Genomic DNA, 24,850 nt, shown 5'->3' with positions numbered 1-24,850 from the left:
AATAAATAAACGTTGAAAAAAAAAATTTAGAAAAGTAGTCAGTACTTGCAGTGGTTTGATAAGGCCTTCATATAGTCAAATGTGACTACAGGGATCAGTGAGCTCTGTTGCAATAAAAAGGAGCATTACTAGCAATTCTCTCTTTTAAAAGGGTGGATGTGTAGACACAGATTTGAAAGAGAAGGATGAGCATGGGGCACTACTGTACTCTGCTTGACATTGAAGGCAGGGTTAAATTGAGGTTGATGGACTTTGAGAACTGAGGTGTGCATTGAGATATGTTGTTTGTTCATAGGAGGGCTGTGTGTGGAAGAGAACATATGCGTGGGATTCTCTGTGTGTATGAGTCTGTGCACACACACAGACACGTGTGGGATTCTAAGAGCTGCCCACTGGATAACTAGAAGGAAAGAGAAGCAGTTGTTCTCTCACAGATGGAGAGATTCTGAGGAGAGCTGGTCCTGGGAGGCTCTGAGCCTCCCTTCCACTCTTCCCCCACAGCCTCCCTTCCCTCCAACACCCACCATACCCCTCCACACACAGCCTTGGCATCCTATCCTGAGTAACTCAGGCTCTGGGGAATGTGGTACTGGGGGCTTGGGTCTGTGTGCTGCCCCAGTGGGGATGGGTCCTAGAGGACTTTGCAAACCAGAGTGGGACCTGGCAATGGCTTGAAGTGGCAGCCTCTCCAGGAAAGGCAGACCTGAGGCAGAGCCAACTCTAGAAACTGGCATTTCTCCTTGAAAATGTTTCATTTTTCAGTTGTGTCATTGTTTTCCTTTGGATTGTGAGAATACAATGTAAAATGTTTTCTCTCATTTTATAAATCCTGTCAGTTAGCCCTCAGTCGTCTGCCATCGTCTGTTATATGCACATGGTCTTATGAAAATGGTGTTGTGGGGAAGAAGGGATGTGACCTCCTCACGTCCCTCTTGCACTGAGCCCAGTACAATGGCCATAGCTTTCCACTGAGGAGGGTGGCCTGGAGTTCAGACCCTTGCAGGAAAGTGAGAAGGTTTGGGGTGGGGGTGCTTTAAGCTGTGCATAGGAGGGCAACTTAGCTTGGAGATACAGCAGTTGTTTCAGGCAGTAAATGAGAGGTGAGAGCTCTTGACCTCCGCAAATACACTAGAGCAATATATGTGACCCTTCCTTTGCCACCATGTGTCCCACTGATCACAAGCATCACCCAGGGCCCTTGTTACAAATACCAGTTTTCTGGCTCCGCTCCTGAGGTCTGGGCTATGGCCTGGAAACCAGGGTATTTTCCAAGTGTGTAGGTGAATCTTCTGACCAGGGAAGTGTGCGACTCACTGCCCCAAGGGTGGGGGACTCTTGCAGGGTGGGGAACTGAGATCAGGGTCACTCACTCATTAGGGACCCTGCTTCAGAGAGGATGTGCAGACAGAGTGATGGAAAAGCCTCCCTAAGAGGGAAGACCACCTCACTGAAAACAATAAGAGAAGAACCAGGCTTTCAGTGGGCTCTACTTCTTTATTTATAAACCAGTCCTCCAACCTTTCTGAACTTCCTGGACAAGTTCATCTCAAATTGTGCAATCCGTTATCTTGGCAAGCTTGACAAGTCCTAATACACATTTGCGAATGTTGCTTTTAAATACTCTACTTAATCTGGAGAGCAAGAACCACTGCAGCAGCAGGGAGGGGGATCTACCTGCAGATTTTTTTTAAAGGCAGTTTTACTTTCAGAAGTCCTTGTATCTCTTTCAGAAGGAAAGAATATAAAGTTACCCTTAGAACAGATGGTACTCAGATTATCCTATTGTGTGGCAAACTTGTTACTTTATTTTTTTTTTAAATCACTTGATCCATATCCTTTCTTCCTCAATAACCAAAATAGCACAAAATTAACCAAAAAAGCAAAGGTGATAACACAGACGCCTCTGTTATCCTGTAGTTTTTACAGAATTTTTAATTGGGAGCGTGTGAAAATATATATATATACATTAGTACACACACACACACACACACACACACACACACACACACACACATTCAGAGACAGCTGATAATGATCTAAAGTAATGGAGTTCTTCTAGTCCAGCATTTACACTACATGATAACACTGCAACACATTGCCATGCTTGAAATGGCAGCAGAAACCACGTTTTCACTAATTACGCATTTTAGGACAGCAACTCTGTGCAGGTCTTATGGTGTCTGGGAACATTTTTCATATAAATAGTTCAATGTGGTCTGATTTAAAGTGAAGCTTATGGATTTAAGAAAAAAAACAACAAACAAACAACCTTCAGATCCTCATTACCAGTCCTCATCTGTCTCAGCATTTTGGAATGACAAAAATACACCTTGTAAAAATGGTGGATTCTTTATCCCATTCGAGTTACTAGACAGTGTCACCTGCACAATCAATCCAAAGGATGTACTGAAACTCCACTACTGAAGGTTAGAAAATGTTTTGGACAAGAAATGATCCACTTGCCGTGGGAAGATGGGGCATGTTGATGCAGTGGGTTCCGTAGGCTGATGAACTTCATTGTTTATGCTGTGGGCCATTTATTATTTTTAAAATTAAATTAAAGTTCTCACTCTAAAGAAGCTGTACTATATTTGCTTTGTTTTTAGGGGGAGCTTGATTTCTTCCGTCTTCTAAGTCTGTGCTCACAGGTATGCCTCACTGCATGGACAAAGCCCCCAAGTTCAGTGTTTGGGTGAACATAGTATGGGGCTCCCAGGATCACTAAGTTCTCAGCAGCTACACAACTTGAATGTCTATAATTTCTAATAAAAACCCACATCCCGGGGTTCTAATTCAAAGTGTTATGTTAACATAGAACAACTAATTACCAGAGACATGTCACATTCATGAAGTATATAATAATATGTAAAATAGCAATTTAGTCCTTTAAGTTTTGCAATCTAATGTGGGTGAACAAACATCTGACATCTGGGAGCCTTAACAGAATTCTGCACTAAAATTATAAAGACTATGAAACTGAATAAAGGAACATGCTTACATGACTGCTAGGAGTTATTACTGCAGAAAACAGAACTAAATGAATATTTTTCCATATGCTTAATTTCCACTAATAGAAAGTATAGCTATAAAATAAAAACTTCTTAGTGTCTCTTAGGGTGTTTCTCTTAGTAACAGCAATTATCACAAAGAATTCTACAACAGTAGGAGTATTATGACTATAACATAAGTAGAAAAAAAAAAAACCAAGAGGCAAAAATACATTACAGACTGCATCATAACACATATTTGTCTTGCTATTAAAAGTTACTCTTCCAAAACTTTTCCATAGTGACTTACTCATCAATAAATGTGATTTTCATTTATTAAAGTGAAAACATTTAGCATATTTTGCCTCCGGTTATAGGAATGTTATACATTAAATCTAAATTGATTCTTTTTTTTTTTTTTAATTTGATGTTTCCACTTTATCTTTTAAATATGGAAAATGTCTTCTAAGTAGCTCAGACTTAATTTTGCCAGTTCCTGCCAGCTCAGTTGGTTTCACGGTTTTGTAAGGGAAATGAAGGGCAAGAGTCTGTATCCAGCACCCACTGTGAGGCCGCCTCGCGTGATTTCCGCCTCGGGTGTCCAGCAGAGTGAAATGAACTGATCCACCCTCAAGAAGTCCGCTCCGGATTGGTCAGGTGGTTTGTGTGAAATTCTGCCCCTTAAGGTTTGCACACATTTCTCTGAGTCAGCATCAACTCCTACATTCACGAATGGAAAGCATCATGACTGGAAGGAGAGATTAGGGGTGAAGGAGGAGACACAGGTCTCATTGGTTGGAAAAGAAAGGGGGTTATTTCTTTCATGAAGCAACTACTTCATGTGACACTTCCCGCAAGGGAAAACCGAGGCTGCTGCAGCATTCAAGAATTCTTCTGTTTTCTTCATGAGGAAAGGTTTGAGAAAGTGGACCTTTGAGAGGAAATACTACAGACTTCCAAATTGGTGAAAGAACTACCAGCATCACTTGGGTACTCTGGGTAGGAGGAACTGGAAGAGATGATATTTTTGAGCCTCTGGAGGGCAATGATTAAAAGCAGAAGCAGAAACGCTAAAAGGCTAAGGAATATGGACACATAGATGTAGACATTTGACAGGTGGCCTGAGGAAGGGTCTACCGATGTGGACAGGGATGTAGGAAAGAGCTCAAGGAAAGTTCCATTCTCCACGTTACCCGAAAATAGAGATGAAGAGCCAGGTTCAGACATCTTTCATGGAGGGTCAAAGAACGCACAAGTATGTTAAAAGTCAGTTTCACACAGGGGTTAAAATGGACAGAATCAGCATTGTTTTGTTTTGTTTTGTTTTTTATGATAGGAAAGACTGCAGGCAGTTAAATCAGCACAAGGAAACTTCTTGGATTTCAAACAAAGGCAGCAGGGGATCAGGTGTCCATTGGCCCTGCAAAAACAAACAGACAACAAAAAAGAACAACTGAATGCGTTATTCACAAAATATCACACTTCAGTCTTATTTCCAGTTTTCACTTCAGGAAGGGAAGGGAATGAAATTACTTCTCCAGGAACAGGTAATGCTTATGATATTACAAATGATGATATAAAAATAAACTTTTATTTCATTTTACCGCTGCAGTACCCCAGGTACCAGGATTCTCCAAGGAACTAAAATAAGTAAAAAGGAAAATACATTTCTGATGTGTTCCATCTGCTGTGATTTCAACAGATGCTCCAAGTGGATGATCTGAGAATAGGACCCAGAAAGTCAGTGCCAAACCTCTCTTCTCCAGAAAATTAACTCTGCACACCTCTAGCCCACTAGCACCTTCCCAGCCAGGATTTATCTCTACTATACTTTGAAGAATCACGCCATGCAGGTAAGTTTGCTTTTTTGTTGAACATTTATAATTTTCTGATTTGTTTATAAAAATTCATCTCCTTGAAATGAGGGGCCATTTCTTCATATTTCTTTTCTATCTACCTGTGTACATTCTAGTGCATACTTTAGCACTGAATAAAAACTTCAGATTAATTTAGAAGAAAAAAGGTTGGATTCCCTCTGAGTGATGGAAAGTACAAGATTTGCTGTCAAGAGACTTAGGTTTGAGGTCCGAATTCCCTTTTACCTTTGGGAAGTTGGGCAAATTGCCTACATTTTCTGAGCTTCACTTTCCCATCTGTAAAATGTATAGCACCTGTCCCACCTGTGTTATCAAGAAAACAGCCATGGAAGCACTTTGTGAATTGTAGAGGTTGGGCCAAAATGAGTTGATAGTGTGTGTATGTGTGTTTATTGGGTGTGGAGAAGGCATGATTTTCTGGCAGCCGGGAGGCAGAGTATGCCCTTGACCATGTTCTCGCTCCTAACGTGGTCCTTGTGAGGAACACACAGGCAAAGCAGACTGACAGGCAGGTAGCCAGCAGGAGACAGCATGATTCCCCAGGCTCCGAGTGTGGGTGTAGCATGTCTCAGACACCCTCTCCTCCATGACTGGCAAAGTCACAGTCGGTTTCTGCCTCGGCCTCCAGCCCACTAAGTCCACGTGGAGGCGCGGAATGCATCGATCCCTCTGGGCAGAAGACTCTTCAAGTCGAGAAAAGAGGCTCTTCCTAGCTCTCTGTGGCATTAGATCCCTTTGTTGTAAATTTCTAAACCTCCTCCTGTCAGATAGAATGAAATGCTAATGTGAAAAATCCACTCTGCCCCTGGCTTTCCCTCTTCCTAAACTCTGCCCTGCATTTTATCTTGAAAAGTTGCTTTTCCCTTCTGTACTCCAGATCTAATTAAGTGGCTGATTCTTTGAGGGTCTGACATTGGCCACTGTGGCCAGAGCTGAGTAGCATTAATGATCCCTGGGAAGCAGGGGACACTTATGAGAAGATTGTCCCTGCTGGGTGTCATGCAGGCTAATGATCTTAGTGAGTTCCTCTGAGTAGGCCACATGCAGTGTCTTAGTAGTTCCTAAAGTAATTTGACTCCTACTCCTCATTATACTTTGCTTGGTGATTTTAATTCCATTAAGTTGCTACAGGCTCCTAATGATCCTTAAAAAAAGAGAGAGAGAGTCACAGGGGGACTAAAATGTGTCACACTGATTTGGCAGTCCCTTGCCTTTTTATGTAAATGTCCTAGCCATTCATCTTTAGGGAAAATAGTCTCAGAGGCAGTAAGATCATTAGGAAAGAAAACTAGGATGGAAACCTTATGGGCTGAATGAATAAGAAGAAATATTCTTAGTATTCTGGAAAGACCTCCTAAATCTAGCTAAGGAAACTGAGAGAAAGAAGCTAACTGATCTGACAAAAGAAAACTCTCATTAAAAGATAAGCTAGGACGTGGGGTTTCTGCCCATCCTCACTCCTTATACCATCTGGTCTCAATTTTCCTGACATTTGAGTAGTAAGGATTTTACCTCCTATTTTCCTAGCATGGGTGACGAGGGGACTAAGCAGTTTATGTGTTCCTCACAGCTACTCGGTAGAGCAGCAATTATTATTCTCATTTTGTAGATGAGGAAACTGAGCCACAAAGACATGATTTACTCAGGATACACAGCTAGACAGTGACAGACTAGGGACTAGACCCCATGCCTGAACTGTGTTCTTAGTTTTCTCAACTGTGATGGGAAGAGAAAAATGATGAAGAGTTGCATCATTAGCTCCTACCTGCCACTTACTCTGGGCAAGCTCACTGTTCACTCTTGGCATTTCAGTTTTCCTGTTGGTGCAATAAAACTCACCTTTCCTACCTCACCAAGAGGTCCTGAGCTAGGATGTGATAACATTTCCATAAACATACTTAGAAAATTATAAAAGGCCATCCCACGTAAAGTCCCAGTAGACATATAGTTCCTTCTGAATGCTTAGAAAGGCTAGAAGAGCTTTCAAAGTCTCGGCTGGTCCTACAGTTCTGACACATGCTGGTCATAGATTCAGCTGGAATTGGATGATTTTTCTAAAGCCACCTTTGCTACCCAACACTGTCATTTTCTGGGGGTGAGCTGGAGGCACAGACAGTGTCACTAGGGTGTCAGCAGTTCAGTGGAGAAGCTCACAGCTGGCTGCCAGACCACTTTTTTAAAACAAAGGCATCTCTTTAAGTTGTAAATATTCCAAGGAAACTTTTCACATCAAGAAGATCTTCACTTCCAGACAAAAGGGCCCTTGTGGGCCTCAACTGTCTGTGAAATGGGTTTACAGGAAAGGAGGCTAAGAAGTTTTGGGGAGAGCATCTGATCTTCTAAGAGGTCTTGGAAGAATGGTAGAAATGAACAAATGAAAAGTTTGTGTTATTGTCCGACACTTCACAATTAAATACCTTCTCCTTTAAATATTTTCCTCCCAGTATTTCAGACTTAATATCATTTCCAGAATACTTTTTAATTTTAAATGACAGATATGCAAATTTTGTTTCACTGTCCTACTCTGAAACCACCGAATATTTGCACTGTTAGAGACTGTTTTAGTTTTGATGGCACTGATTCTCATTTTCTTATTCAAGTTTTAAAAATTTGGTGAATCTTCCTTCTCTCTGGTGAATGTTTTGACAATCTGTGTATAAATGTTCAGGATGAAGCAGGTTGTACATGTTCAGGCCTTGTGACTGTGTGAATGAGGCCAAAGGTAGCACTGTGAAAATGAAATCAAACAAACGTTTCAGGATGATGCACCTTGGGCCATTTCTCCCAAACGGATTAGGTTTAAAGAAAAGAAGAGAGAGACTTCATCTTAAATGCATAGCCTTGACCTGTCTCAGGGCAGCATCGATGTCCTCTCATTTCGGGTGGCACCTAAAGCCACGTGGGCATTATGATGTTCTTTTTTTTTTTTTCTGAGCCATCCTCAAAAAGTGATATTTGAGAAAGGGAAATGAGACAGCTAGATCAAAACATTACAAATGAAGATTTGTGTAAATATTTTGGTTCATGGTCAGCCAGCTTTCCCTTTGTCTCTTGGAATAAAAACCTGTGCCGGGGAGGAATCTACAAAAGGCAGTCACCTACTTAAGTGAGGAAGAGCGGATGTGTAATGTCACCATGAGCCCAGTGGGGCAGGGAGATGGAGAGACAGTAGAGACAGGGCAGACTGGGGGGTCTCTGGTTCCAGGATACTCAGCACCATGCCTCTGTGAGTCCTCTGGAAGAATGGAAGCTTTCCTTCCCATGGGGTCATTAGGAGAACTGTAAAGTTTCAGAAGAACAAAAGCATACCCTCTGACGCGTACTTCATGCCTGCTAAAAGGAAAAAGAGCCGACAGGCCCCCACCTCTGAGTCTGCACACACAAGCACTGCAAGACCTCTGGTGGCCTGCATATGGGTGGAGACAACGCCATGCCTTGACTTCTACAATGTAATGGTGTCCACAACTCAGCCCACAGTCAGCCTCAAATCTGGCACGGCAATTGCTTTGTTTCTGACCTTTATTCAATACATTTCTATGTGAAGAACAACTATTTGAAAGGTTTTTATTGTGGGAAACTGGGATAAGCTGCTTTGTTGCCTTGCAGACATAAGAGTACCCTGGCTGTTAGGATGTCGGAATCAGCTTTTCATCATTAGCAAGTCCTGCTATGTCATTCTCCAAAAGGCTGTCCTCTCAAACCACCAGTAATGATTTGATAGAGTTGATAAGTTATTAACATGATATGATAAAATCCTTATTTCCGTCTACAAATGTCGAATTTGATTAACATAATGATATAATGATAGAAACTATCATTTCCAAAATCTGGTAGGGACCTTATCACACGTAAGCAAAGCTGGTTTTAGTTCTACTTAAAAAACAATATGCTTTCTATGAGATCTCGAGCCATTCCTTTACTATTTGCACTATTATCTTCTCTCTGAACGCTTTCTCTTTGGCTGATGGCCTTTTAGGTCATGCTAGATGAGAGAAGGTTATGCTAGATGAGAGAAGGTTGGTGCTGACATACATATGCCCCACCCACACTTCTCTAAATGTCAGTTGTCACTTGCAGTTGCAAATACTTACCCCTGGTCTTGGAATAATGAAAATAAAGTTTATTGTCTTATGTGCTATAATTATTCAAAGATGATGCAGCCATCCATATATTTGTCTGAGAACTGCTCTTGTCAGTATAATACTTAGCAGGGTAGAATTATATGTGAATTCTGTTTATGATTCCCTGTCATAGCCCAATAAAAAATAAAACCAAGTGATGAAATAAACTGAGTCTATGTATTATCAAATATTGAATTTGAAGACCATCTTGTGAGAAGAAATATAGAATATGAAGATTCTGAATAATACACTGGAATTCATGGATCTGGACTGATAATGTTAGACAAAAAATTAAAATTAACAGTTCTCTTTATCTACTGTTCAAATGAATGATCAGAATATAGTCAGAGCTTTTTCATAGTACTTTGGTGAAAATTTTTAAAATTACAAAGTAATAATTTAGTATCAGCTAAAAAAAATTTTTTTAACATTAAAAAAATCAATTTCTATGGTAGGTCTTTAAGTTGTTTTAGATCCAGACCAGTCTCCTAATTCTATCTTGGTGAGGACTTGGTGGTAAGGGTAATCTGGATTACTCTCAGGCCCAGTAAAATATTTCCCTAACAAAATAAATATACTCAGAATGCTTTTATGCTAGATGAACTGTTTGTACTAATTCTTTAAAAAATCGTTATCTACATAAATTATAATTCACAAAATATTCAGAATATACCTTTCTTGATATACAAAGTGGTGTAGATTGAAGTTAAAAAAAACATGTATACAAGCAAGTATTTCAAAAGGGAATATACACGACTGACCATCCATCTTGTACAACCTCAAATGTAATTATAGTATGACCTCCCTTGCATTTATATAACACTGTTTTTCTGGAGAAATCAAAGTAGTCTTTTTTAAATTTTTTTAAATCTTTATTTATTTTTGAAAGAGAGAGAGAGACAGAATGTGATTAGGGGAGGGGCAGAGAGAGAGGGAGACACAGAATCCGAAGCAGGCTCCAGGCTTTGAGCTGTCAGCACAGAGCCCGACACGGGGCTCCATCTCACGAACGTGAGATCATGACCTGAACCGAAGTCGGAGCCACACAGGCGCCCCTCAAAGTATTATTCTTAATGAATTTTTGTTGTATTTATATTCCATGTGAAGATTTCACGACCAAAACACTGCTTCGTAAGAATAAAAGAATGTCACTCTTTTAGAATAAGATAGTTTAAATGCATAATTTTCTGGTTAAAAAACAGGTCAAATACAAAGACAGGTCTAGGCATAGCATTGTCATGATTCTTTTATGATGTGTAGAAAAGACCAGGAAGGGCTCGGGTCCTACCCTCTGGGGATATTGGACCCATCTAGGCTAACACAATTAATCCAAATCAGAATGAGAAAAGTAGCACCCTGAAGGCTGAAGGAAGCACGAGCTGAGTAAGAAGCAGCAGAACAATGAAAATCTTCTACGGAGAGGGAGGAAAGGTCACTGTGCTTAAACACTTGATTTAAAGGAAAAGCGAACAGCCAGAGAAATGATGACTTGAGGATCATAGGCAATGTCCAAATGAGTCAGTGGGAAGAAAGAAGGCAGGAAGCAAGACTGGCCTTTCAAGATGTTATAGTATTTTTAGTAAGGGCTTTCAGGTCAGTTCTCGCCCTCCACTAGGATCTGATCTTTTCCAGTATTTTAGAAGTGTATTAAGAAAAACAGCTAGTGTACTCTCCCGCAGCACATATACTAGAACTGGAGCAGCTAAAATTGGTTAAATCATACCATTAGTATACTTAAAAACCTTACTTATTTTTAATAAGATTGGACACATATAAAAAAATTTTCATTAAATCATGCTCTGGTAGCAGAATGGAATGGTGTTTTCTCCTCTTCCATGGTCTGTCATTCTGCCTCTAAAATAACTTAGCTCTAATATATTTTTTGTTTAATCAGGAATTTCTCATAACAGTCCCCTGATAGAGTATGACACTGGGAAAATTTGTCCTTGTAAACCTAACTTTGTGATTGTTACAATTTTCTTTAAATCTTTACATGTAGACCACTACGTATCCCTAATCTCCTCTCTCAGGCTCCAGGGAACTGTGGGTTCCTATAAAACTGCTGTAAGGGAATAGGGAAAAACCTGGACGTTTGTTTTTCAACAGCCATTTAATGAAGTCCCCTCTAAGTCTAAGCAGATTCCTCACAAGTGGGCAGCCATGGACCACTCACTGTAATTGGGGAAAATGTGATACTGTATTCCTCCCAACCAGTACTTTTGTTTGGGTCTACTGCTGCCTAATTCTTTAAGTAGGTAGATTCCTCAGTTTGTAGCTTATTGTCTTCATTGATTCCTCTTTATCTTGATTCCTCATTCCATTTCCTTCCATCTCCCATAGGCATCCAAGCTAATGTGTTTAAAGAGGACCTTTAGGTTTGCCTCTTTCTGTAAATGCCTATTGTTTTATATGTATTTTCTTGTAAATTTTCATCATCTCATAAACTTTCAATTTATAACAATGGATATGTAGTAAATATTTCATTCACTCCATAAATTAACCCCCAAACTTCACCTCTACTTAAAATATCTTGATAATTGAAGCAGAGGGAAGAGAGGAATATAAATTATATAATATATCCAGTTCTCTGGTTTTGCAAATAAGAGTATTCCAAAGACTAATAGCTATCCTCTATCCATAAAATCACATGTATAGGTACAATTAAAAAACAAAAAGTGATGACACAGGTTGTCTGAAAAGAACTTGAGTATTATCAAATAATTAAGCAAGCCACTATTCATGACAACTACAAATACAGTTATGTATTTGTTTAAACTAAGATGCTTTATAGTCTACTCCTTAAAAATAGATTTGAATATTACAAATGTATATAAATGTTTTAGGTCTTACATTTTAAGTCTCAAGCTCACAGAGTTTCTACGTGATGACATTTTTAATCAAGGCACAGCATTTACTTGAATTAATGAGCCATTGTCCCTCATAATATAACTACAAATAGAACCTTAGTTGATTACATAGTATGTAAATTGCCCATCCCTTCTGGATATTAGCCCAGTATTTAGCATAATATATACATATGAATTTTGCTAAATAAGTTCTCCATTTTTCCTGGTCCTCTACGGCTGACAGTCAATGATGATGCTTTCCACAGTAAAATGGGTATTTAGGAAGAATGATTAGTAATTGGCAGCTTAGGCAGGCTGTTTTGGATACAGCCAGTTTTGGCCATATTACATTATTTAGGAGTCAGATGAATATTCAGAAAAAGAAATAGGGAGCAGATTTCAAGATCCATTCCCGGATGCAATGCAAGATCCTTTGGCCAATTAGAAGAAAAAATGGCTTTCTTATAAAGGACATTATGAGGGCAACCAGGGAAATTTAAACATAGATAGCACACTAGATAATTGTATTATATAAATATTAAATTTCCTAAGTGATATAGGAGAATGTTCTGTTATTAGGAAATGCATGTTGAAGTTTGTAGCCAAAAAGTGTCCTAATATCAGCAAATAACACTCAAATGTTTTAGCCAAAAACAAAAACAAAAACAACCCAAAAAACAAGCACACACATTTATGCACACATACAGAAAGAAATACGATAAAGCATATATGTCAAAATGTTCACAATTGGTTTAGTCTAGTTAAAGTCTATAGTTAAACAACTATAGGTGTGCATGGTTATTATCCTTGCAACTTTTCAGTAGATTTGGAATTTCTCAACATACAAGTTGCAGGGAAAAATGACTTGTCCCCAAAGCTATTAATGAAAATAGGCTTGGTATGATATTTGTAAGTCAGCTAAAATGTTAGGAGCTTTTAAAAATATACAATGATAGAAGCCTGATTCTTCAAAGGAATCTTTCAAATGGCATTGGAAAAACCTCACATATTTGCTGCTACTATCAGCTCATTATGCCCACTAATCCATGGTTACTGGAGGTGAAGCGTTAGAGGAAGTTTAATATGCCGGAGAAACTGGATTCATGGTGGTGGGAGATGCTGCCTAAACACTAGGAATGGTGACTTGCCAGCCAGCCTTATTCCTAACTTCACTCCTGCCATCACCCACTGGTCTGAATCTCAATCTGGACCTCCAGAATCATGAAATCCAATTGTTTGTCTTACATCATCAGTCATCTTCAGAAGCAGCCAGACATCTCTCCTACAATTTAAATACCCAAAGATATTAGGGACTCTGGAGGCATCCTGAGTCAAGAAAGAATAGTTGGTGTTTTGGGTTTTTTTTTGATTGAGATGTAATTGACATATAGCATTATATTAGTTTCAGGTTAAATAGGATCTGGTACCAATTCCAGTGTGTGAGGCAGAACTGGGGAGCTGTTCTCCACACCAACAAGCAATTCTAGGAATACTGGCGGAGTGTCCTATAATTCAACCCAATTCCGACGACACTATCGGGAGATAGTATCAGATTTCACGGGTTGAGGGTTCAGTCCTACGACACCCTCCTCTGCAATATAGACATTTCTGACACCAGTCCTAAGCCCCAGGTTGTTACATGTGTTTCTGAATGGTGATAAATCAGAGGTTCCCAAGCCCCCCTCCTCAGCTTCAATTAATTTTCTAGAGCAGCTCACTGAACTCAGAGAAACATTTTACTTATTAGGTTACCAGTTTATTGTAAAAGGATATAACTCAGAAACAACCAGACAGCAGCAGGTGATGCATAGAGCAAGGTATGGGGAAAGGACACAGAGCTTCCATGCCGAGTGATCCCCTCTCCCAGCACGCCCCAGCACGGCCGGCCTAGATGCTCTCTGAACCCTGTCTTTCTGGGTTTTCATGGAGGCTTCATTACATAGGCATGATTGATTAAATCATCAATCGTCACTGCAAAATGCGGCTACAAATGAAAAAATAGAGGGCACTGATATTAATAGTGCTTTTTGCCAGTCATCAGCAATCATATGACTGTGAATATAGGTAAGTACCCTAAAATGATGAGTACCAGATGAGTCAGATTTTAGACAGAGGTTACATAAAACACCACTATAAGGAGACAAAGTGCTCTCTTATGGCTCTGAAATTACTCATCTACCAGGATTTTCAGGTACACCAGGGAGGGCAGGGGACAGAAAAGAGGACATTGTGTCCTCATGAGGAAAGCGTGTTCCCACGTGGGATTTCCTGTGGTCCTCCTAATCCTTGGTGTGGACCAAACAGCAGTGCTTGCCTTAATGCTCTCTATCTCCCTCGTTTTCTGTCTGTCTGTCTGTCTGTCTGTCTCTATCTCAGGCAGTACAGTGAACTCAAAAGTCTGGCTAACAAAGAGAATGTCTACATGTTCCTTGTAACATGGAACAAAATGATATGGCAGGCTATCAAGTGTAGGAGGAAATCAAGTCCTTAGCAGCCTGTTGTCATTTTAGATAACGACTCAAGAATCTGTCAAAGACAATAGGGAAGCAATAAACAAGTGTAGGCTCAAATTCTCCCAGAATGTGTTTTTAACTTAAAAACATAAAAGGAGGTGAAATTGAAAAATAATTAGGAATTTATTTTGCGTTTTAACTTAAAAATATAAGGAGGTGAAATTGAAAAATAATTAGGAATTACTTGGAGAAAAAAGACCACCACAATAGTTATATATTCTTCTAAAAATATAAAGAAATATTGTTTTATTTAACAGAACCACGAGTATCTCTTATATGAGATTTAACTGACTTTTTCCTTTATCAGGGTGGGGCTATCTACTTTTAAGGTTGTGGGCTCTATGTGTTTTATTCAGTTGTAGGAATAGCTTTGGTCAGAAGCACATGTCCACACTTCACTCACTACTATTTTTTTTTTATGTTTATTTATTTATTTTGAGAGAGAGAGAGACCATGCAAGCAAGCAGCAGAGGGGCAGACAGAGGTGGGGGGGGGGGGCGGAAAGTAAGAATCCCAAGCAGGCTCCTCGCTGTGAGCCCAGAGCCTGACATGGGGCTTCATGAGATCATGACGTGAGCTAAAAGAGTCCGACACTTAACTGGCTGAGCCACCCAGACGCCCCTCACTAGTCTTATATCTAGTTTTAGTTCTCTTTTATTTCAATGGTGTGAGCTGGAATGTAGGGGGCAAATCGTGTCAGAAGAGTAGAGGAGGTAGAGGGGAGAGAAAGAGAGTGGGGGGAGCATACCCTAGTAATTGTAGAATGGGAATATATATGGCTCCAGGATATGATAGGCAGGAGAAGGTATACCCAGGATGTTACGTAGGGGAAAGAATGTCCAGCACGCCAGTTTAGGAAAACAGCAGTAAGAATATCAATGATAGCAGCCAGGATTTATTAAATAAAAGCATATACTAATTTTGTATGTGTGTTCATGTGTACACAGGCATTGTGCATGTGTATTTTCTCTCATCTTCACAGCTCTTTAAGGTAGTCATTATTGCTCCTCACCTTTCTTTAACGGATGAGAAAATTAAGGATCAGAGAATTTAAAAGCTTGCCCAAGATCACCCAGCCACTTAGAGGCAGGGCTGGAATTCAAATCTGTATCCCTGTGTCTCCAAATGCTCTATATTCACTACCTTCCTTCTCTCCAGGAAGCCTGAGGGTAAAAGAGGGATAATTTCAAGACTTGTGGTCATTCATGCTGTTCACGTGTTTCTGCTGTTCCTTTCTCCTTCCAGGCATGTTGTAGGATTCATGTTCCCATCCCCTCTGACTTTAGGGTGGCCAGATGACTTGTTTTGGCCAACAGAATCTGGAAAAAGTGACATGTCACTTCTAGGTAGAAAATGTAAGGCCCATGTGAGATTTGCCACATCCCTTCCCTTTGCTGCAGTAACTGTTTAAGTACAGGACAGCTTCTGTCCCGGGGTGAGCTGGGTGAGGACTGCCACCCTTGCTGGCTTATCAATACTTAGTGTTAATGACGAATGCACTTGTTTTTGTGTGTGTGTTTCCGTTAAATTTTTTTAAGTTTATTTATTAATTTTGAGAGAGACAGAGACAGTACAAGTTGGGAGGGGCAGAGAGGGAGAGAGAGAGAGAGAGAGAGAGAGAGAGAGAGAGAGAGAGAGAGAGAATCCTAAGCAGGCTCTGCCCTGCCCTGCCCTGCCAGCACAGAGCCCAAGGTGGGGCTCATACTCAACGGAACTATGAGATCATGAGCTGAGCCGAAACCAGGAGTCGGATGCTTAACCTCCTGAGCCACCCAGGTGTCCCTTGGCACTTGTTGTTGTAAGCCATTATCTACCTTCTACTGACTGATGTAAGGTCTTATTATACTATGACAGCAGAGGTTATGCTTGGTATTCAAGAAATTAAAGAAGCGGGGCGCCTGGGTGGCTTAGTTGGTTAAGTGGCTGACTTCGGCTCAGGTCATGATCTCATGGTCTGTGAGTTCGAGCTCTGTGTCGGGCTCTGTGCTGACAGCTCAGAGCTTGGAGCCGGTTTCGAATTCTGTGTCTCCCTCTCTCTGACCCTCCCCCGTTCATGCTCTGTCTCTCTCTGTTGCAAAAATAAATAAACGTTAAAAAAATAAATAAATAAAAAAAATTAAAGAAGCCAAATTCTGAGTATAACTTAGAGTTGCATGAATTGTCTATGTAATATGTTAAAACCCCCTCGTGGCAGTGGTGAGCAAGAAGATTGTAGAGGATGTTTTGGTGAACTTTAATTTCATGCAAGAGTGAGGCTTAAAGGGATGAGAATTAGCTACTGGTATGGCCAAAAACATATTCCCTAATAATCTGGAACATGATCAGGTGCTACCGTGTAAGGATAGTCCTGACCAGCTATAACTTCAGTATGCACAAAGGGTTTCAAGTGGGAACATGCAAGAGATAGTAAAGATATTAAGACTAACTCATTACTTCTAATGGGAAAAAACAATTCATTATACAAGTAATGGGACAGTGGTATTGCCTTTGGTTAAGAAAAACTGTATTTTCTGGTGCATTCATTTATTCACTCAATAAATACTTGTTAACTATGTACAGGAAGGTGATAAAATACTACTATTGTATGCATGAGTCTATTGCATATACAATTTTTATAGTGACCATCTTGAGTAACAAATCTTAAAAGACCTTTCCTATATTACCTGTGCTATATTATATGTTCCTTTTTATCAGGCTACCTGCTACTTTTCCAGCCTCATTTTTCCCATTGTTCCTAAGATTGGTGGTTCAAGCATATCAAACTGTTCTTGATTTCCCACATTTTTTTAAAAGCATATATGTTTAATCCTTATATTTATATATGTCTTCTCCCTAACTCCACCCAAAATCCAATTTGTTCATTCTTCAAGACTCTATTCAAGCCTTCCCTCCTGTCTCATCTAGTTATTCACTCATAATATAAATCCCCACCTACTTTCTCTACACAAATTTCTGGCTCCTTTCTCCGCATTCTCATGATAATTTCTATACCTTTTCACACTAGCATTTCTCACATTTTATTATACTTATTATATTTGTTTACCTGTTTCTCTAAAACTTTGATAGACTATGAACTCATAAATAGAGGATACCATTTCACTAATCTTTATAGCCATGAACCAGCGCAGTGTCTTGTATAAAGATGTTCAATAAGCATTTGTAGGATGGTTGCATGAATAAAAGAGTAAGGGAATGAAGAAACCGGAAGCTTCTTGAAGAGGTATTCCATATTTGTTCTATTTTTTGGATGTGCAATAATATTTATTGAATGAATGAATGATTTTGTATAAAACCATATCAATTACTCAAAGGATAAGTACTCAATAGTAAAGAATAATGTGGAACACACCCTAAATTTTATAACTATTTTAGTTATGGCAATAAAATTTATAGTTTCAAGTTCTAGAGCAAACTCTGAGCATACTTTTTATCAAGCAATTGTGTCAATAAAAATTTTATTTAATCAAGTATCCACCAGGATAACCAAGGAAAGGATGTAGGAATCTGCTGTAAATATTGAAATTCATTACTGTGAACATAGATCAGGGATTGTAACAAATGTATTTTGAAGAGCACAATGAAAATCATGAGAGTTTACCATAGTGAGTCAGTGAAGACCTGACTGGATATAAAATAGAACACATTGTTTTTAATTTAAAATGTTCTTTCAGTTAAACTTCATGATAATCCCATCCTTTGAAAATTACTAAGTCCCTTACAATCACAACGCTTGGCACTGTATTCATCTGTGGAGACAAACAGGATCAAGGACAATACCCACTTTCCAATCATCACAGAGGAAGACAATTTTAATTTACTTCATTCAGGAACATCATATGCCGTGGTACTCTGTTAGTCACTCTACCTCAAGAATTAGCTCACCTCTCCCCTCACCAAAAGAACCTAAAAGCCAAAACAGAGCAAAACAAAATTCAACAGAAAATCAGCACAGAAATGGAAAATGTTTAGTTTTATAAATTTCTCAATTTAACTACAAAGCCCCACACTGGAGATCATTGCTACTTAAAGTAGCCACTTGCCTCTGTCAGGAACATGTGGGTTACGAGTCCTTGTGAAATGAGGAACTTGTAAAGCACTGCTTCCAGCCAAAATGTCTTACTACAAAAAGAAGACAGACAGACAGACAGACAGACAGACAGAGGGAGGAAGGAAGGAAGGAAGGAAGGAAGGAAGGAAGGAAGGAAGGAGGGAGGGAAGGAAGGAAGGAGGGAGGGAGGGAGGGAAGGAGGGAGGGAGGGAGGGAGGAAGGAGGGAGGGAGGGAAGGAAGGAAGGAAGGAAGGAAGGAAGGAAGGAAGGAAGGAGGAGGGAGGGAGGGAGGGAGGGAAGGAGGGAGGGAGGGAAAGAAGGAAGGAAGGAAGGAGGGAGGGAGGGAGGGAAAGAAGGAAGGAAGGAGGGAGGGAGGGAGGGAAAGAAGGAAGGAAGGAGGGAGGGAGGGAAAGAAGGAAGGAAGGAGGGAGGGAGGGAGGGAAAGAAGGAAGGAAGGAAGGAGGGAGGGAGGGAGGGAAAGAAGGAAGGAAGGAGGGAGGGAGGGAAAGAAGGAAGGAAGGAAGGAGGGAGGGAGGGAAAGAAGGAAGGAAGGAGGGAGGGAGGGAGGGAAAGAAGGAAGGAAGGAAGGAGGGAGGGAGAGAAAGAAGGAAAGAAGGAAGGAAGGAAGGAAGGAAGGAAGGAAGGAGGGAAGGAAGGAGGGAGGGAGGAAGGTTGGAAGGGAGGGAGGGAGAAAGCTAAACTAAAAAGTATACTAGTGCCTTATATTCTGGCTCAAGTCCCATATCTCATGGTGAGTGAGTAACGATTCAAGGGCTGGCACTGATGCATGGACCATACTCTGAATACCATTCCATCTGGATCATAGTCATGGTGATGTGAGCAGCGATATCCTAAGCGGTATTGTGCTAACACCCTAATCCAGACCTCAGCTTCTTGGAAAAATAACAAAAAGAATGAAAACACATGAGCAGAAAAGAAGCAATTTTTTTTTTCTTTTCATTCATTCTGGAACTGACTTAAGTCATTTATCATATATTAAGTTATTCTTTCTTTCCCTGTGATCTCTCTTAATATTAATTTTCCTCTATTCAGAAAATCAAACAATACCAAAACAAAAAGTAAATAAGCAACCACAAAAGGAAAACATTATTCATAGAATTGGGTAACTAGAAGTACTTATAAATCAGGAAGCCAAGGTCTCCAAAGTTAAGTAAATTAAAATTTGAAGGTCATTGTTCATATATCTTCTGGAAAAGGATGGTGGAAGGAGATAGCTAGTGGCTGAAACCACAAATTAGGAGCCTAGGATCCTTTCCTGGTTCCAAATCCACTCTATACTCAGAGCTGAGTTGGGCAGCCAACAAGAAGAAATTCGGTGAAAAACATGTTACTCGGTTTCTTTTGTCATTCAGAGGTTAATTCATCATTTGAATCAAAATATATGCCATGAAGGTCCAAATCTGAGACCAAAAATGATAAGGATACTAGACAGGAGACAGAAGGAAAAGATCTTGGAAACTCATTTCAGTGAACCAGACCAACTTTGTTGCCAAGTAGTCCTTTTGAAGGTCTGAGAATCTGTCAATATTCCACTGTCACTCTAAAAGTGTGCCCTTAACCTTGCACTTGACTCATGGAAATCGAGGTCAACAAGCTCACTAAGGACTTTCTCATGAGGAATTGTTAGAATGACAGGTTACCAAGGTATATGAAGGTCATCAAGGAGAGTATTAATAAATATATATTTTTTAACCTGGGTTCTATTTACATGGGTGTGTTGAGCACATGAATACTCACATTGAGTGCTTCTTTATATGAATGTCAAACATCAATAAAAATCAATAAAAATGTTTTTGTGTTTTTTATAAATTTTTGTTAATGTTTGTTTAGTGGAGAGAGAGAGAGAGAGAGAGAGAGAGAGAGAGAGAGAGAGAGAGATGGGGGAAGGGCAGAGAGAGAGGGAGACACAGAATTGGAAACAGACTCCAGGCTCTAAGCTGTCAGCACAGAGCCTGAAGTGGGGCTCGAACCCATGAACCGTGAGATCATGACCTGAGCCAAAGTCAGATGCTTAACTGCCTGAACCACCCAGATGCCCCAGAATGTTTTTTTTTTAAGGGCAGAAAATGTGCCAGGCTTATCAGATGAATTATTTGAGTGCTTCCCATTTCATCCAAAAATGTACTGCATTGTAGGCTAACAATATAAATAATACATTCTGAGAATTTACCCCATGGGATAAAGTTAGACAAATTTAAGTGCATGCACAAACATGCATTCCGTAGCTAAACACTGGAGCTACCATGATGTTTGTGAGTCAAGGATTGGTTAAATAAATGATGTTAGAATCATGCAATGGAGGACTCTGATATAATAAAAAGGACTACATTTTCTAACCTGGAAAGATGCTGGACACGTATGCCTAAGTCAAAATGTAAGCTTCAGAATAGTGCATAGTGTGATTCCATTTTCACAAAATAAGAACTACTAGCACTGCTACACAATATTAGAGGCATGCAAATGTAAACTAAACTAAACTAAACAAGAGAGTATGCACCAAGTTATTAACATTTCTTGTTAGCAGGTAATATGGGTATGTTTGGTTACATCCTATTTTGTGCATGTATGTGAATTTTGGTACACAGAAATATATTGTTTTATAATCAGGAAAAAACCAATAAAGGTGTTTTCATTAGAAAAATAGAAATAAAATTTAATGATAGCATACGCAGTGAAAAGGCAACTGGCTTTTAAGCCCCGAACTCTTTCTCCCCCCCCCCCCCCCCCCCCGCTCCTTTTTCCCTCCCCCTCCTTTTTCCCTCCCCCACCCCACTCCTCCTCCTCCTATTCCTTTTTGTACTGCATATACTTAACACAAACCTTTGAAATGGTTCACTTGTACCTTTCCTTTCAAAGTTTAAGACTCTCAGGCTGAGACAAATAAGTCAATCTGCCCATTAGGGCTTAACTGCTCTTTGTATTACAGTTGCATTTTATGGGATACCGTGAATGTTTTATTTAAGAAAAGAGAAGAGTAGATGCCTCTGCTAGAATCCTGGTCACGGGGGAAATTGAAAGTGATTAAGAACCAAACTGGTTTAATGGGCAATAGTTAATAAATTACCAGGCACTTCTAATCAGTATCAGACCACTGTGGCAAATTAATCAGGAAAGCTGCTATTTTGGCTTTCCCTGAGGAGCAAATTTGTATGTTGAATGAATTGTCTTGGTGTTTTAACCTTGGAATAAGTCATCTTCGTGTCTTTCTGAATTTGACACAGGATCTAACAGCCACCTACCCTTTTGTTTCACATCAAAAATTATACACGGGTATTTTACTTTAAGTTACCCTGTTTAGCAAGTATTACAGGCTTATAATTTCCATACCCATTCACTACTGTCTATAACACTATCAAACAGTCAAAAATATCAACAACATCAACAGCGTCAACAATCAAGCCCATAATGTAAATTATAAATCTGGGCCCACTGATTTCCCATCTTAATATAACTTAATAGGTGAGAATTTAAAAATTAGGAATTCAGGAAATACTAATGGCAGTCTATCCTGTTCCTGATATAAATTCAGAGCTTTGAAATATTGGCACTGTTTTGGTTGGATTGTGCCATTTCATGCTTAGAGATACTATTACATTGTATATGGCTACTTGACTATTCAGAATCTCCACTTTTTTTTATGGTTTTTGTTGTTGCCAAAAAACTTATTAGACTAAACAGTGATTACTTTCTGGTTCCAAATGTGAACATGAGCATGGATCCTATACATAGGAACTCCTGAAGGAGGCATACTGTGTCTTGAGACTGAGTAACTCAGAACACTATATACCATAGGCACACCTGCCACAAAACACAATCAGAACTGAAGGGCTCCCAGAACTTGGCTCATCAGCCTGCTGTCCTAGATCTGACATGGTCAGTGAATGCATAGATAGACTTCCTGAGTTCTAAATCAAAGGCTGGTCCACATGTGTACATATCACGGACTTCTGCACCCATGTCTCTGGCTTGATTTCTCTAGGTACATCCGTTAGCTAAAAGGAATCTTGCCAACTCATGCACTTAGTTTGAGCTGCTTCTTTGTTATGTTCCCTATTCCATTAATTAAGTTAAAGGCTTTAGTATTTTTTTAGCTGTCACTAGGAATAATAACAATAATAAAAGTTAAGCCCATGATGCTTTATATTGACATAGTAATATAATAATATAATATGCTCCACACATGTCTACTTGAAGAAAATGGCATTCTTCTGCAACACTACTTTCTTGGGTTCTGGTTTCATTTAGCAGACGTTTACTGAATGGTTCATCAGTGCTAAGAGCCAGGCAAGTGGGACCTACACAGTACCTGATGTCAAGGGACTTTTAGGAATATAGTTTTCCAGGTTCTTAAATTACTATTTTAAAAACTCAAAGGAGCAGAATAAAAAAAACTCAATTATAATTTTGTTTTGCTTCTCCCTAATAACAAATTAAATATAAAAATGCTTCAAGTCTACAACTTAAAAAAAAAAAAAAGAAAAAGATATTAAAATACAAGTGCAAGGAGAAGAGCAAGCCTAGAGAAGAAGGGACATTATCAAATGGGCTGACATAGATCTACATAGAGGCCAAATCAGAGAGTTTTGCTTGTGATGGGTTAATCTTTCATTCTTAGAAAAAATGGGGGCTTCTGGGTGGCTCAGTCAGTTAAGCGTCCAACTCTTGATTTTGGCTCCAGTCATGACCTCATGGTTCATGAGTTTGAGCCCCATGTCAGGCTCGGCACTGAGTGCGGAGCCTGCTTGGGATTCTCTCTCTGCCCCTACCCATTTGTGTGCATGTGTGTGCTCTCTCTCTCTCTCAAAATAAATAAATAAATAAACTTAAAAAAAAGGAATAAATGTATGACTCCACATTACTTAATGATTAGTATGGTTAATCAATCTTACCAATCAACTGCCATCCTTCATCTGCCCTCATTAAAAAAAAAAAGTCATAGGAAACTTGCAAATAAACCCTCTTATGGATTCGATGCCATATGTCATCACACCATTATTTATCTCTTAACCCCTGACAAGCTTTTGCACATCATAGACATCAAATGAAATCTGTTGAATTGCACTAACAGCAGGGAAAATGGAATGTATCTTACCTTACATGAATCTTCTTTAATGAGAACCATGAGCAAGTGTGGAGCTCTTCAGAGCAGTCTGCCTTATGTAGAAGAATCAAAAATAATAAATACATAACCCAAAGAAGTAATAAGCCTCAAAATCAAAACACAGAAATGGAATACCCCACCCATTTTCTGGAGCTCCATATTCCCAGAATGTTCGGAGGCTGGCAGATGGCTCTCCATCCCCACAGTGCCCAGCATTCGAAGGACGTGCCCTGTGGGAGTGGTGGCAGTGCAACTTGGTTACGAGCTGGACCCACTAATACACACTTCAGAGAGCGATGTGCATCAAGGGATCAACTAGGTGCTGATTATAACTAGGCGCGGTGCTGTGTACATGTGGGATGGTGGGGGTAGGGGGACAAGACGCCTCTGTACTTAGCGAAATGCAGCATTTTAGTCACGAAATAGATTTAAGAATCTGTAGGAGCTAGAGTACAAATAAGCTAAAACAGTCAGACTAGTTGCATACTTTAAGCTAATTAAATACCTTTTTTTTTTAAGGGGGATGCACTGGGCATCAAGACTGCATTAGGAGGTAAACCATTTAAGAAAACGCTATCACTTATCTTGCTTTTTTTCTGCTGATCGGCTGTTGTCTGACAACGAATCTAGAAAATGTAAAGCAAAAAGCTCCACAGGAGAAAGATCTTGAGGAGTGGTCCCTGGGGTTGGCCCCAGGGCTTAATCGTTGCGGGGTTTCGCCCTTTGCACCTACAGCGTGGACTGGACCAAAAGGCTTTGAGAATGTCCAGAACCGTAGGATCCTATTATCCACCACAAAGAACCACCTAAGTACTTACACACTTCAGTAAAATAAATAAATAAGTAAATAAATAACGAAGGAAATTTAACAGGCAGAGGACCTGAAGGAGGTTAGGAAACAGACCCTGCCCCCGGAGTCTGACACCAACCCAAGCCTGGCGGGCCGCAGGCATGCAGCGGCAGAAAGCGCGCAGGTACAGCCACAAACCTGGTCCTCAACAAGATGTTTCTGTGAATGAACGCATCCTTCTGCTACCCGGAGTGGGGCACATCACACACCTCTCTCCTAAATCATCTAGGATGTCATTTGTCCGTAATCCACGCACCTCGACAGGGAAACACGGGATTCCAGCATCTCCTCAGACCCGGGAAAAGGGGAAAGTAGCTGGCGCGGCTGGCTTTTTCGGGAACTCGGAAGCCACCGCTGGGGAACGCAAGTGTTCAGCACCAGGTAAAACTTCCCCGGATTTGAAGCCACCCAAGATGGGTGAAAAGACTCCCGCAAACAGAGGAAGATGCAAAGCGGGCAGTGTGCGCGTGGCGAGTAGAGGAATGG

The 24,850-nt window shown here is 40.0% G+C and overlaps 1 protein-coding gene and 1 long non-coding RNA gene across 3 annotated transcripts in view; one reads left to right on the top strand and one right to left on the bottom strand.

The window, feature by feature from the left end:
* LOC109497469 overlaps positions 1-9,156 on the top strand; it is a 110,678-nt gene extending 101,522 nt beyond the window's left edge. Inside the window, exons 3-4 of the long non-coding RNA XR_006594021.1 lie at positions 4,690-4,840; positions 8,070-9,156. This is a non-coding gene — a long non-coding RNA (uncharacterized LOC109497469). The remainder of the gene's footprint in view (positions 1-4,689; positions 4,841-8,069) is intronic.
* On the bottom strand, positions 1,783-23,673 carry SERTM1 (serine rich and transmembrane domain containing 1). Of its 2 annotated transcripts, none has more exons than XM_045052042.1 (3): positions 23,655-23,673; positions 23,506-23,563; positions 1,783-4,407 (listed from the first exon to the last, which is right to left on the bottom strand). In XM_045052042.1, exon 3 carries the CDS (start codon positions 4,212-4,214, stop codon positions 3,891-3,893), a length of 324 nt encoding a protein of 107 aa, XP_044907977.1. In that variant the 5' UTR covers positions 4,215-4,407; positions 23,506-23,563; positions 23,655-23,673; the 3' UTR covers positions 1,783-3,890. The 2 variants fall into 2 exon arrangements, with proteins under 2 accessions (XP_044907977.1, XP_044907976.1); XM_045052041.1 differs by having other exon boundaries at positions 23,506-23,567; positions 23,655-23,669.
* Positions 23,674-24,850: the final 1,177 nt, after the last annotated feature.

The sequence above is a fragment of the Felis catus genome, chromosome A1, assembly GCF_018350175.1.
Source record: "Felis catus isolate Fca126 chromosome A1, F.catus_Fca126_mat1.0, whole genome shotgun sequence".
In the NCBI taxonomy this organism is placed as follows: Eukaryota; Metazoa; Chordata; class Mammalia; order Carnivora; family Felidae; genus Felis; species Felis catus.
This window is presented reverse-complemented; position numbering and strand designations above follow the sequence as displayed.

Excerpts from the sequence above, each read along its gene's own strand:
- SERTM1 (XM_045052042.1), bottom strand. The coding sequence starts at position 4,214 with ATGTCTGAACCTGGCTCTTCATCTCTATTTTCGGGTAACGTGGAGAAT.